The sequence below is a fragment of the Amphibalanus amphitrite genome, unplaced genomic scaffold (assembly GCF_019059575.1).
Source record: "Amphibalanus amphitrite isolate SeventyFive unplaced genomic scaffold, NRLGWU_Aamphi_draft 001399F_arrow, whole genome shotgun sequence".
Classification (NCBI taxonomy): domain Eukaryota; kingdom Metazoa; phylum Arthropoda; class Thecostraca; order Balanomorpha; family Balanidae; genus Amphibalanus; species Amphibalanus amphitrite.
This window is the reverse complement of record NW_024882892.1, coordinates 41,291-53,534: the sequence shown is the minus strand read 5'-3', so window position 1 is coordinate 53,534 and position 12,244 is coordinate 41,291. Positions and strand designations below refer to the sequence as shown.

Below are 12,244 nucleotides of genomic sequence, written 5' to 3'. Positions count from 1 at the left end.
GTGCAAGTGAGAGCGCAAATATTGCAATACTTGGTTCTGGTGACAACGTGACAAGACAGGTATCCCTTACTCATTCCAGTGCTTCTCAATCTCCATCATGCCTATCAGTTAGATATGGTTCCCGATCCAATGATTATCCCCCTCCCCACAGCACTTGCCCTAAAAATGGCTTTTTGGATAGTTGCTTACCTCCGTTCTGAAAGTCATGTGAATAGTTTATAATGGCCTGATGCCCTCCCTAAGCAGATAATAAATTCAATTGCCCTCGACAACACCTAAGCTGTGTCGCATGATAATCTACCCCGTAAGTATGGAATGTCTACGTTTACCCTGCTTTTACCCTCGTCCCGCCCCACCCTCTCCCTGTCTGTCTGCCGCGCTGACCTCTCCCGCTCAGACCAGGCCGGACAGCGACGGTCGACAGGTGGGTGTGTACGGAGAGGAGGGAGGGTAGAACAGCGGCCCGTACCCTCCGAGCGACACGGACGGCGCCGGCTGCGGCCCGCCCGCCGGCGGCGGCTCCGGAGCGCCCACCGACGCCGTCGAGGCCGACGCCGAGCCGCCGCCGCCGCCGCCGCCGCCGCCGCCGCCGCTGGTACCGCCTCCCTTCCCGGCCGCCGCCGCGGCGCCCTCGTGGTACAGAATCGGCACGCGCACCAGCCGCTGCGCCGCGTGCGCCATGTTGGCCGCCTCCAGCTCGGCGGCCAGCTGACGCTTCCACTTGTTGCGCCGGTTCTGGAACCAGATCTTCACCTGCGTCTCGGTCAGGTGGAGCGACGCAGCCAGACCGGCGCGCTCCGAGCTGGACAGGTAGCGCTTCATGTCGAACGTCGACTCCAGCTGGAACACCTGGCTGCGCGAGAACACGGTGCGTGTCTTCTTCTTGCGCCGGTCCTTGCCGTCGCGCAGGTCGTCGCCGCCGTTGCGGTCGTCGGCGTCGTCGACGGCCTCTGTCGGTGCCGACGGCAGAGCCGGTGACTTGCGGTCCGCTGCGCCGGGTGACGGTGGGTCTGGTGACAAAGAAACGAATGTTATTTTACATCAACGAGCGATATGAGCGATACCGAACAGATGTGACAGCTATGTTAGCGTTCATTCTGAAAATGATAGATGCGCTTATGCTTACGTAATATCTCGTGATGCTTTTGATGGCTGCAATCCGATGCAGAACCGCCGCAATTACCACAATCTATCAGCCTGTTTCACAGTGGCGTTAACTGATGCGACGCTTCGACGAAGTGTCATTCCGAGAATAACCGCTCGACACAAATCGTGTTCGAGCGGCGACATTTTCGACAGTCTCCATGCAGCATGCCCGCCCTGCACGGTCGCCGGGGAGTCCGCTTGTTATCATTCGCCGAATGCCCCTCATCGCCCATCACCACAAAGAAAAACAACCAGATACACCGCGGTTAATGCGACCCCCGGTGCTAATTAACTACCGCATCTCCTAGCACGCGTGCGCCGCGGCCCGCGGGGCACAGCCGCACAGTAAGCCAGCTCCGGCTCTCGTTATCATTTTGTCCGTAACGCACATCAGTTTTTGCGGCGACTTACGGCGTATCGCGGCACGGCGCGGCGCGGTATGGCACGGCGCACCGGCGCGCAACAGAAGGCGGCACGGTGCAGCACGTGGCGCGCACGCGGCGGTGCGATGTTTTACATGGCTGCACGAGCTGCCGGCACGTGCCGTCTCGTGGCGCAGACCCATCGCCGCCCCGCATCGCTCGCGTCGATACCGACTATCCCACACGCGTCGACGACCGGCAGCGCTCTGTTGTTTATTCGACAGATTCGAGGAGGCGGGATTAATCTAAAACCACGCGGCGAATTTTATGGGCTCTCTTCATTAAAGGGCGTATTAAATTCCCATTCAGGGCTTTTAACATCATGTGGGGGCCGATGGCTTTTTGATAGAGATGATAATCACGCTCTACCGAGGGAGGTGCTTCGCTGTCGGCGAATAAAGGTTCGGCACGAATTAATCTGGTGGCTCGGCGCGCTGCGACGTGTGGGGAGAGCGGCATTGGCCCGCGCCCCATTCACAGAGAAACCTGCTGGCCGATGTCCCTAGCCGGTGATTAGGCGACGGCGCATTCAGCGCTGATTCAGTACGAATTGCGCTCGCACCGCGCCGCAATGCGGATCTATCGGTGATGAGACTTTTTACATTAGCGCTCCCGACTTGTTGCTGAGCAGGAGAGGTAAAAGAGTCAAAGCGCAGCTCGTCAATTTATGACCGGGTTTATAGAGTAACGAGAAAAGATACTAAATTAGTGACGGTGACGCACGGCGCACGCTTTTACCTTTGAAATTGATAATAGCAGGATAACAATATCATTTCTTAATACATGAAATAAATGTCTCAAAATTGAATGTTCCCTACTGTGTTATTCCTGATAAAATTACAAAATGCATGCAAATGTGTGCCCACTTTACTCTAAATTCAACCATATGGTTGATAAATCCTTTTACTTTTAAATGCAAAACAATTTAATAATTTGAATGCTGTAAAACAAGTTCAGCAAGTGGCAAAAGGGATACACTTTCACTGACGTTTTTGTCGGAGTATTTTTAACCCTACCGAACCAATATCCGGCGGTCAAGCCCGTGATCGGGTTATCCCATCTGCTATCCCAGCCCGCTCCCAGTATCGCGTGTCAGTCTATCCCTGGAAAGGCTGGATCGGAGCCGATTGGTCGCCGCTCCTTCCCGTTAAATCAGTGGCGCACTGATCAGCCGGGCGGGTTTTTATCGGGGACCGGCGGTCTGCTGTCCTGTTGATCACCGCTGATCACTGTAGCTCACCGCTGTGGAGCGCTGCTGATTACTGTTGATCACTGTCAGTAACAGGAGTGGCCGCCGGCGGAGGAGCGCCGCTGTGACCCCATCAGTGCCCCGCGGCTCCGTAATCTGATTGGGTATTGAGCGGGGACTCTTCTGGGCCGATACCAGCGGTAATGAACAGGCTATCTTTGCTCAGTGGAGGATAAAGAGCGGTGCCGTCTCTTGACTTGGGATAAATTGGATCGGAAGACAACCATCCGGGTATACGTTTCCCTTTTAGAGAATGAAAAAATGTGGCCCCTAATTGGGCACCTTACAAAATATGAAACATCCAGGTGATAGAATGGCCATTTGTACATAGCAATGTGCTTATTTTATGCATGAGTTCTGATCTCAGTCTAGCATTACTACTCGACACAACAAACGACATACGAAATTTACACAATTGAGTTTCAAATTAAGTCGCTTTTAAATATCTGTCATGAGTGTCACTGAGTGTCAGCCCTCAACCACCGAGTATCACCCTTCACTTACTGAGTCCCATCACCCACTCACAGCCGCCCCCTCCCGCACCGTCCACCCCATCCATACCTGGCGAGTGGGCGTGCAGTGGCAGCCGAGCCGGGTGGACGGGCGGCGGCTGGGCGGGCACATGACCGGCGGGAGGCCACACGGCCTGCCAGGGGAACGGCTTCCCCAGCACATCACATCCGGTCAGGTACGGATATCGGGCGGCCAGAGAGCCCAGCTGCAGGAACCCGAACCTGAGGGCACGGGGGAACATAGGGGAGATAGGTGTCAGCGCTGGGTTCGGGCCAGAACACACAGGAATCACGGAGGCTTCAACGCTGGATCCGAGCCAGAACGCACAAGTAGGAACACAAGAAGCGAATGTTGTACCACAGGATTCAAGCCAGAACGCACAAGGGGGAACATCCAGGGGAGCGTAAGTTTCAGCAGTGGATTCGAGAATGCATTCTTAGGGGGAACAAAGGGACGTGTAGGGTGTTATTACTGAATGGACTTAGCACGCGTGATGAATAAACGACATTTCCGGTCACAAATTGAATCACATCGTCTTCTGAAACATCATTTGAAAGTTTTAAAAGCAAATGTGCACGGAACGACTGAATGCTCTCGACTGACGAATAGTTTCAACTGTGCCGCAATTCGGTACTCAGACCTCATAACGTGCATCTGGTTGGTAAAAGAAGGCTTACGAAAGTTTGAGTATGTACTTCTGAATATGCCAAGTCTCTGATGAAAGGACTACTTGTGTGCGAAATTCTCGATAGAAATAGTTCAGGTGTTGCGGCAGAGATTTGTAGATTTTTGCATGCAATTTAATATTAATGGTCTGAAGCTATTAGGCGGAAGGCCTCTGAAAGCGACAACTTAACGAGTAATCTCTCAAGTTCAGAGCGTTGGCCCGACGGTGTTTAAAACTTTCTGGTGCTTTATCACGGGCCACGGCTGAAGCATCCGCATCAGTGGGTAAGTAACGAACCAAACTATTATAAAGTGAGCGACGTCTTCTGACAAGTTGGGAAGGATGAGGTAAAAACAATCACTTCAGCAGGACAACCTTTGATCGAGGAGTCATTTAATCAAAGTGAACGAAATATACGCGCTGATGATGTTCGTGTTGAACAAAAAAAAAAAAATCATAATTTCTGGATTACACAACTGACAAAATGTGCATCACCAGGCTTTTCTTTCAAATCATCTGACACTTTCGAAACTGACCAAAATAAAAAGATGTCGGCAAAATAGATTGTTTGATGAAAGGTATTTGTTTGTAGTAGGTGCCATCTAAGCATTAGTGCTTGTAGGATTATTTAGATGAGAAAGGCCTGTTGCTTGGCTATTTCCCTTTTTATCCCGCAGGTCAGCATCTGAGGTCACCTGGCATAATAATTTGTGCAATGAGCATTTGAAACGAGAAAAACAAGCCACCATTTAGATCTTGTCTGGATCAAATTTTGAAAAGAGTGAGCCTTATGCATGATAAATGTTCCACCTTGCGCATACGTCTATCCGAAAATGTCTCTGATTGACAAAAAAAAGCAATAGCCCTTTAGCATGGCAAGGAAAACACTACATACATACACACAAACGGTTGTTTTACAGCAAGCGTTGCAAGTGAATGGAGCTCGGCTCGAGCCGCTCCGACGGTAGCTATTTGATCTTGGCGGAAATTGCCAGCAATCGGTTAGTCTCTGGCCCCCTAAACCTGGTTTTCCGATCGAATGGCATGGAGGCTAGGGCTTGGAGGACTTTCTGTTGACTTGATCATGACGAATCGTTTCCAAAATAGCAGGAAAATTCAAAATACGGTTACGGTGCACATTGCCCCAACAGACGGTAAATAACTTTTGAAAATACCAATTTCCAATTTTAGTGTTTTCTGGACCAAAATTTTGCGAGGAATCCGATGGTGTGGTCCCCGAAATCTGAAAAATTTCCATTTTGGAGATAGCACCTATTTTTTGAAAAATAAATATTCGTCAGGCTTAATAGTCAAATAAATTGGAAATATAATGAGTTAATTTTTGTAACAACACTAGAATGTGTCGAACATGAATCAGAGATATATTTTAGCTGAGATGATACTATATCTGCGCATACATGTACATGAACTAGTACATTAACCCTCGTCGGCCCAGAAGGGGTGGGGCGGGTGCCGCCTAATAGGGCTTTTCGCGATAGCTTAAAACTCGCTTAGGGTAGACAGCTGAAACTTGGCATACCTAATCTTTTATTCAAGCTGGATCTTTTGACCTCAACTGCGTTTTCAGGTCAGGTCAGGTCACTGACCTATGACGTCATAAATGAGCCTCTGCGAGGTCCTCAGATGTTGCAACTTTGCAACGCCCTCAGTGCCAGAGGAACTTTCACAGGAAGATAAAACTTACAGGACGTAGTATCCTTCAGAGGTCTCACAACTTGAATATCTCGGATTTAACCTAAATGTCACATGAGGTCAGGTCGGTCACGTGACCTCACCATTATAAGTCAATGGGGGAAATACGAATACTGTTATTTTGGCGCCGTAATGATCTAAAACTATCCCAAGCACATGAAATCGTGGTTTCATGATCGGACCTTACAAAGAGTACATGAAACCACGATTTCATGTGCTTGGGACAGTTTTAGATCATTTCCGGCGCCAAAATAACAGTTTTCATATTTCCCTATTGACTTATAATGGTGAGGTCACGTGACCGACCTGACCTCATGTGACATTTAGGTTAAATCCGAGATATACAAGTTGTGAGACCTCTGAAGGATACTAAGTCCTGTAAGTTTCATCTTCCTGTGAAAGTTCCTCTGGCACTGAGGGCGTTGCAAAGTTGCAACATCTGAGGACCTCGCAGAGGCTCATTTATGACGTCATAGGTCAGTGACCTGACCTGACCTGAAAACGCAGTTGAGGTGAAAAGATCCTGCTTGAATAAAAGATTAGGTATGCCAAGTTTCAGCTGTCTACCCTAAGCGAGTTTTAAGCTATCGCGAAAAGCCCTATTAGGCGGCACCCGCCCCACCCCTTCTCGGCCGGCGAGGGTTAATGTACTAGTTCATGTACATGTATGCGCAGATATAGTATCATCTCAGCTAAAATATATCTCTAATTCATGTTCGACACATTCTAGTGTTGTTACAAAAATTAACTCATTATATTTCCAATTTATTTGACTATTAAGCCTGACGAATATTTATTTTTCAAAAAATAGGTGCTATTTCCAAAATGGAAATTTTTCAGATTTCGATGACCACACCATCGGATTCCTCGCAAAATTTTGGTCCAGAAAACACTAAAATTGGAAATTGGTATTTTCAAAAGTTATTTACCGTCTGTTGGGGCAATGTGGGTGGAGAGACAACAGAAGCCGTTCTAAAACCCCTTAGGTGCGTTTGCCTGCTATACGAGTATGTATAGTTTTCAATAGGTGAATGAATGCCAACAGATGCATTCCCATCTGAAACGTCCTGCCTAGGAAAACGACTGAAAACGTTGACGCATTATGTTGCAGTGGATGGTATAGGCATTGATGGCAGTGCGCGCTGTGCAATCTTCGCTACCAATGTGTCACCTCCCGTCCACGATCGTTTTGTGTCCGGTGAGATGAAACGTAGCATCGAGTGTCGCCATGATTGTGTCATGTTATGATATACTGACGAATAAAGTTATATACCCAAAAAGGACGCATTATGTTGCATGTAGTCAAAATCTACAGGAATTACTCAATTATCTCTTCTCAACTAGTTCACCGTGGCACGATGCTTGCTTACGTTTACAGAGTCAGATAGGATCCGACTGAATAGGAGATTAAAACTGTGCATTCTGTTTACGGTCGGTTTCTGACGCGTGGAAGAGCTTAGCGAGCGTATCGGACAGACCATCAACCCTGAATGGCAGTGTGTATCATGTAACATACCGATACCTACCTAACGTTACAGACCACCTTCATCTATCGGTGTGTAAGGCTATTGATGCCATCAAGCATGCGATGAGGAAATTGCATGTGGAAAATGGCATCTATCAAAAATACGTATGAATCCTTTCATAATTCGTTTCGGTAGATGTCTTTCATTGAAAGTGCGGTAGCAGCTGCTTGTGATTTGATACCATACCTGGACATCATTTATTATTAATTTTATTGTTGTTTGACATGGCTATATAATGTTGCAATAATTTGTTCCCATATTTCAAAGATATCTTGTCAAGAAACAAAACTAAGAGGCGATGACTTTTCATAATGTGCTACATAATGTGTATATATAACCTCAGCATTCGAGTGATATTTATTTCACGGAGATTATAAAAATGAAGACTTATCATAGTTGATAGTCATCAGTTACTGCATGTTATTCGCACTAAATAATCAAAAACAATGAGCGCGGTTTGCTGTCGGTTAGTACGTTTATGAGCGTCACGAATTTATTGCGGAGAAGTGTGTTCTCTATTGAAACAAATAATTGTACTGCAGTCGGCAAACACGGGACCCTCCCATACCCCTTGGGTAGCCTTGATAGTGAGGCTGTTAATAGCCGTTTTCAGGACGGTCATGTGGTATAAATTTGATGCAAATTAGATGCATATTAGGCTCAGATTGACGTAGATCTGGTCAAAGTAGGTACGTTGTGTTTCTTAAAAGTTAAAATTATCAGTTTGGGTTGCACAGATGCTAATATACCTCATTTTTAAGATCATCAGGCATTTTTGTCTATTGAAACACTGAAATAGGCTCATGGTATGAAGATATTTGTTGAAAAAGAGAGTTGGTGTGGATTTGGTCAAATTTGGTGAACTCGCCAGATAGCCCGTCGTGAAAACGGCAGATGAGACACATTTGCTCCTAGGTAACGTAGAATGTGCAGGTTAAAAGAGAATCTTGCAGGAATCGCAAACATTCTTACAAACATTCATACTAAAGCACCTCTCATAACATGGCTGGAAGGATATTGAAGTCATGAAACATTATTTGCAGGCAATTATTATAGCATCAGCATTCAGCATATGAATCGCTGATGCGGTCTCATTTTGCTCATATCTGCGCGACCAAGATACCAGCCTTCAAACAGTTCTGAAAACTCGACCATCAAGCGCTCGATCCTAACCTGGCTGACTCACAAGTCACAAGGTCTGACACAATTCCACAACACCTTTGCCCTCATCATGATCAACATCAGCCAGACCATCACCACCCCGCTCACCTGGCGGCCGCCGCCGCGTCCAGCAGCTTCTGCGTGTCATCGAGCCTCTCTCGCACCGGATCGGAGCGACTGAGGATGTCCGAGATGCTGAACGACTTCCTCTCGGGCCGCGGGCTGACCTCCGGTGACCTGGCGTGCTCCTGCACCGCCGGGGGTGACGGCGAGCGCGAGCCCAGCGGGCTCTCACAGACACTGCGCGGCGATCCGGGAGCCGACATGACCGCTGCCGCCGGCGTTCGCACGGAAAATAGCGCGGCGATCGGCGCCGCCGCTTGTGCCGCCAACCTTTCTATTATTTCTGTATTGCCGTCGGCCGAGCGGCGTGTCCCCGCCCACCAACGGCGATCGGCCCACAGGCTCCGCCCCCCGATGATGACGGCATTGATTGGCGGTGGGAGCCGCGCGCTGATTGGTCGGCGGCGAAAAGAGCGCTGACGCCGATTAGCGGAGGATCGTCGGCAGGTCTAATTATGTCGAACACGGGGCGGCAGTAATCAGGGCGGCTGGCGGCGCTGGCGGGGAGCACGGAGCCACCCCCGGCTGCCCAGAGGCCTGGCAGGTCGGCCGGGTCGGCGGGGTCACCAGAGACCGTCTGTGGCCGACTCTATTGATCCCGCCGACCAGAGAGCGGCGATCAGTGGTGCACTGTGCAGCGATCAGTGGCGCACTGGACGTACTGTGACGATCTCATGGCGCATAATTCCAAACAGTGAATATGTAGAAAGGTGGCAATGACAGAGACATGCCAAACGTCACCCCAGCTTTTACCGCTTTTACCTATGTAGCGCTGAGTTGAAACTTCGCCCCATAAGATTGAAAAGCCACAATGTTTATACTAGTCATAGTACCCTCAACAATAGATGACATTTACTATTCGATAATCGCGCTAGCATTCACTTTGAAGTTTGATCTGCCATGTTGTACGTTATGTGAACAGATAACAACTATTTAAATGCATTTGTTCTATGACCATTAAAAAGGCTTAAATGATTACGTATATGTACTAGCAATTTTCACGACGGCTATCTGGTACATATTTGGTGCACATCAGGTGCAGATTTGGTGCAGATTTGGTCAAATTAGGCTCATTGTGTTTCTCAGAAGTTATCGGTTTGGGTTGCACAGTTACATGCCTGATACTTGATTTGATTTTTCAGATTATCAGACACTATTTTAGAAGAAAACACTGAAATAAATTCATGATACGAAGGTATTTGTTGTAATAGCGATTTGGTGCAGAGTTGGTCAGTTTTGATACACTCGCCAGGTAACCCATCGTGAAAACGCCTTCTATGTACATACATAGTATACTTACTTACAGGCTATAGCGATAAGTGGGCAAACTTCATTTGCTTCAGGACAGTCCAGTGAGGCAGACAGACGAGCGAGCGCAATAGTGAGCAGTGAACGTGTGCAAGTGCGATGCAAGATCCCCCCCCCCCCCCTTACTTGTGTGGGCCACCTTTTTGTTCGACCCAAATGACGGTGTAGTAACTTTAAGCGCAATTTGCCCAACCATTTTTGAAATGTAAAACCAGCCCTCTGCACGTGTGCACGCGTGCACGTGCAAAGTAATCCCTAACTGATTTGTTTCAAAGACTCTTCTCATCGGTTCCAAAAGTGCTCCAAATTTGAGCGCAATTGGCCCAAACCGTTCTCTATAGGTATAGACACGGGGCGACGCCTGTACGTGCGCAAGTGCATTAGCACTCCACTGTGATCAACGTGCCTAAAAATGTAGTTCGGTAAACTTTATTCGGTTTCGAGGGCTACGTCTTCCGTGCAAAGATATCATTCACTGATGCAAGCTGCAGGCCGTATGTTTAGGCTCATTGTTGCACGAGTAGACATAGCAAAATGAGTTTTCTTATTCAAAACAAATTAAGATTGCTGCGAAATGTTTAACTACTAATGAAATCGTTGACCGTTACAGGTCACTCAAAACCAATAATCGGGTTCCACCTACGCCAGCGATGGATATATGTAGAAATAAACTGAACAGCGAAAACGATGATAAAGGAGTACCATCCCAGTCGCTATCAGTGTTGTGCCTATTGTGTTGAAGAAGTGCTTAATTTGTACGAATGAGCTCTTGGGTCATACATTTTTGTATATCGTATTCACTATTCATCATAAGTAGCGGCGGAACACCTTCAATTAAGGGGGGGGGGGGCACCGCCGACTTTTGGTCCCATTCCTTCCATGCAACGGAAAGATGCATGGAAATGTTAAAATGGCAAAACCTAGGGGGGGGGGGCACCGTACCCCGGTGCACCCCCCATTCCGCCGCCTATGGCCTCAGCTCTTACATCTTTGTATATTCTTTTTTACATTTTTATAGCTCTTTTCCTTAACCATTCGGCCTTATAACCCTATAGTATATACCCACATACATACCTTTACATTTTTTATATCCTGATGAAAGGCAAGACGAGGCTCGCTCATTTTCAGATCGAGCGCTCTGCCGTTCTGCACCTAGCTGAGCAGATTGGCAACACTCACGCTACGTCGTGCCCGTTCTAAGGCACTAGACGCCTTTTAAACCTCATTGCAGTCCATTACTGGATTATCCCAGCATTTCTTATTTAGACAGCTATGCTCCACCACCCGTGGCAGTGAGCGACCTGAAGTGACCTTTAGGAATGTAATAATGTGATTGGGATTCTTGGTAAGGCGTGAATGTAAACAGTCACATGTTCCTTGGCTGAATGTCGGATTACCATGCGATGCAGTGCGATTTGCTAAATTACTTATCGCATGCATACTTCCGTTCATACGGCGGAACAAGCATGAACTAAACAGCCCTTAGATGCTATCCTTTAAATTCCCAGTTCACATCCGGCATTTTTGGCGGATCCAAAAAAGCGGTGCTGGATGCTGCGGTGGCAATCCCCCGAAAGTTCCTCCAAATTTCAAGAACTTCTCGGATTTTGCTTGCATATGCGTTGTTGTATGTACAGTCTCAACAGTGCCTTCTAGATTTTGTTTTCTTTGTGCAATGTCTATTCGACATAAACGGTAAATTTCCAATTGATTTCGTTAGTTGGAGAGGAAGAAAAGCATGTGTTGCAAATGTTCTCTCTTGGCTCCACTGGTGCCCGTCATCACATTTGATTAATCTTGTTACGAGCGAGCGAGCGCAGCGAGCGAAGTGAGTCTTTTCAATATAACGGAAAAATCTCAGTATGAGCGGCCCGGCCCGGCCCGGCCCGGCCTGTAACGCTTTTGAGAGGCTTATATCTCAGCAACCGCTGGACCGATTGGCCTGCAGTCTTTTTTGTTGGGTAGCCCCATCCCTTCTACCCCGTAATTGACTACTTTTGATACATCTCAGTGACCGTCGTGGCACGTGCCACGTGAAAAGTCAAGGGTGTTCAAGCTGTTTTGCAAAAGTAGTGATTTTGAGAGGCTCATATCTCAGCAGCCGCTTGGGCGATTGACTTGCGGTAATTTTTGTAGGGTAGCAGCATCCCTTCTACCCAAAATAGGATACTCTCGATGCATGTGGGTCACCCCCAGTGCACGTGCAAAATACAACAATAAGAGATGCCAAATTTGTTCCCATTTCAGTAACTCGGTAATTACTGGGGCGATTTCGCTGAAACTTGGCATACAGGTAGGCACCCACCAGGCAATGCATTCCCATGTGTTGCGGTTAGGGTGCTACTGCACGTGCGCACGTGCAGGGGGCGTTTCCAGATCTCGAGAACGGCTGGGCCGATTGCGCTCAAATTTGGTA

General features: G+C 48.0%; 1 protein-coding gene across 1 annotated transcript; it reads right to left on the bottom strand.

Annotated features, from left to right (window-relative positions):
* Window positions 1-393: 393 nt before the first annotated feature.
* Window positions 394-8,732, bottom strand: LOC122372774 (homeobox protein HMX3-B-like). Its single transcript, XM_043350333.1, has 3 exons — window positions 8,506-8,732; window positions 3,379-3,551; window positions 394-1,010 (listed from the first exon to the last, which is right to left on the bottom strand). The coding sequence occupies exons 1-3, from the start codon at window positions 8,721-8,723 to the stop codon at window positions 394-396; spliced, it is 1,008 nt and encodes a 335-aa protein (XP_043206268.1). The 5' UTR covers window positions 8,724-8,732.
* Window positions 8,733-12,244: the final 3,512 nt, after the last annotated feature.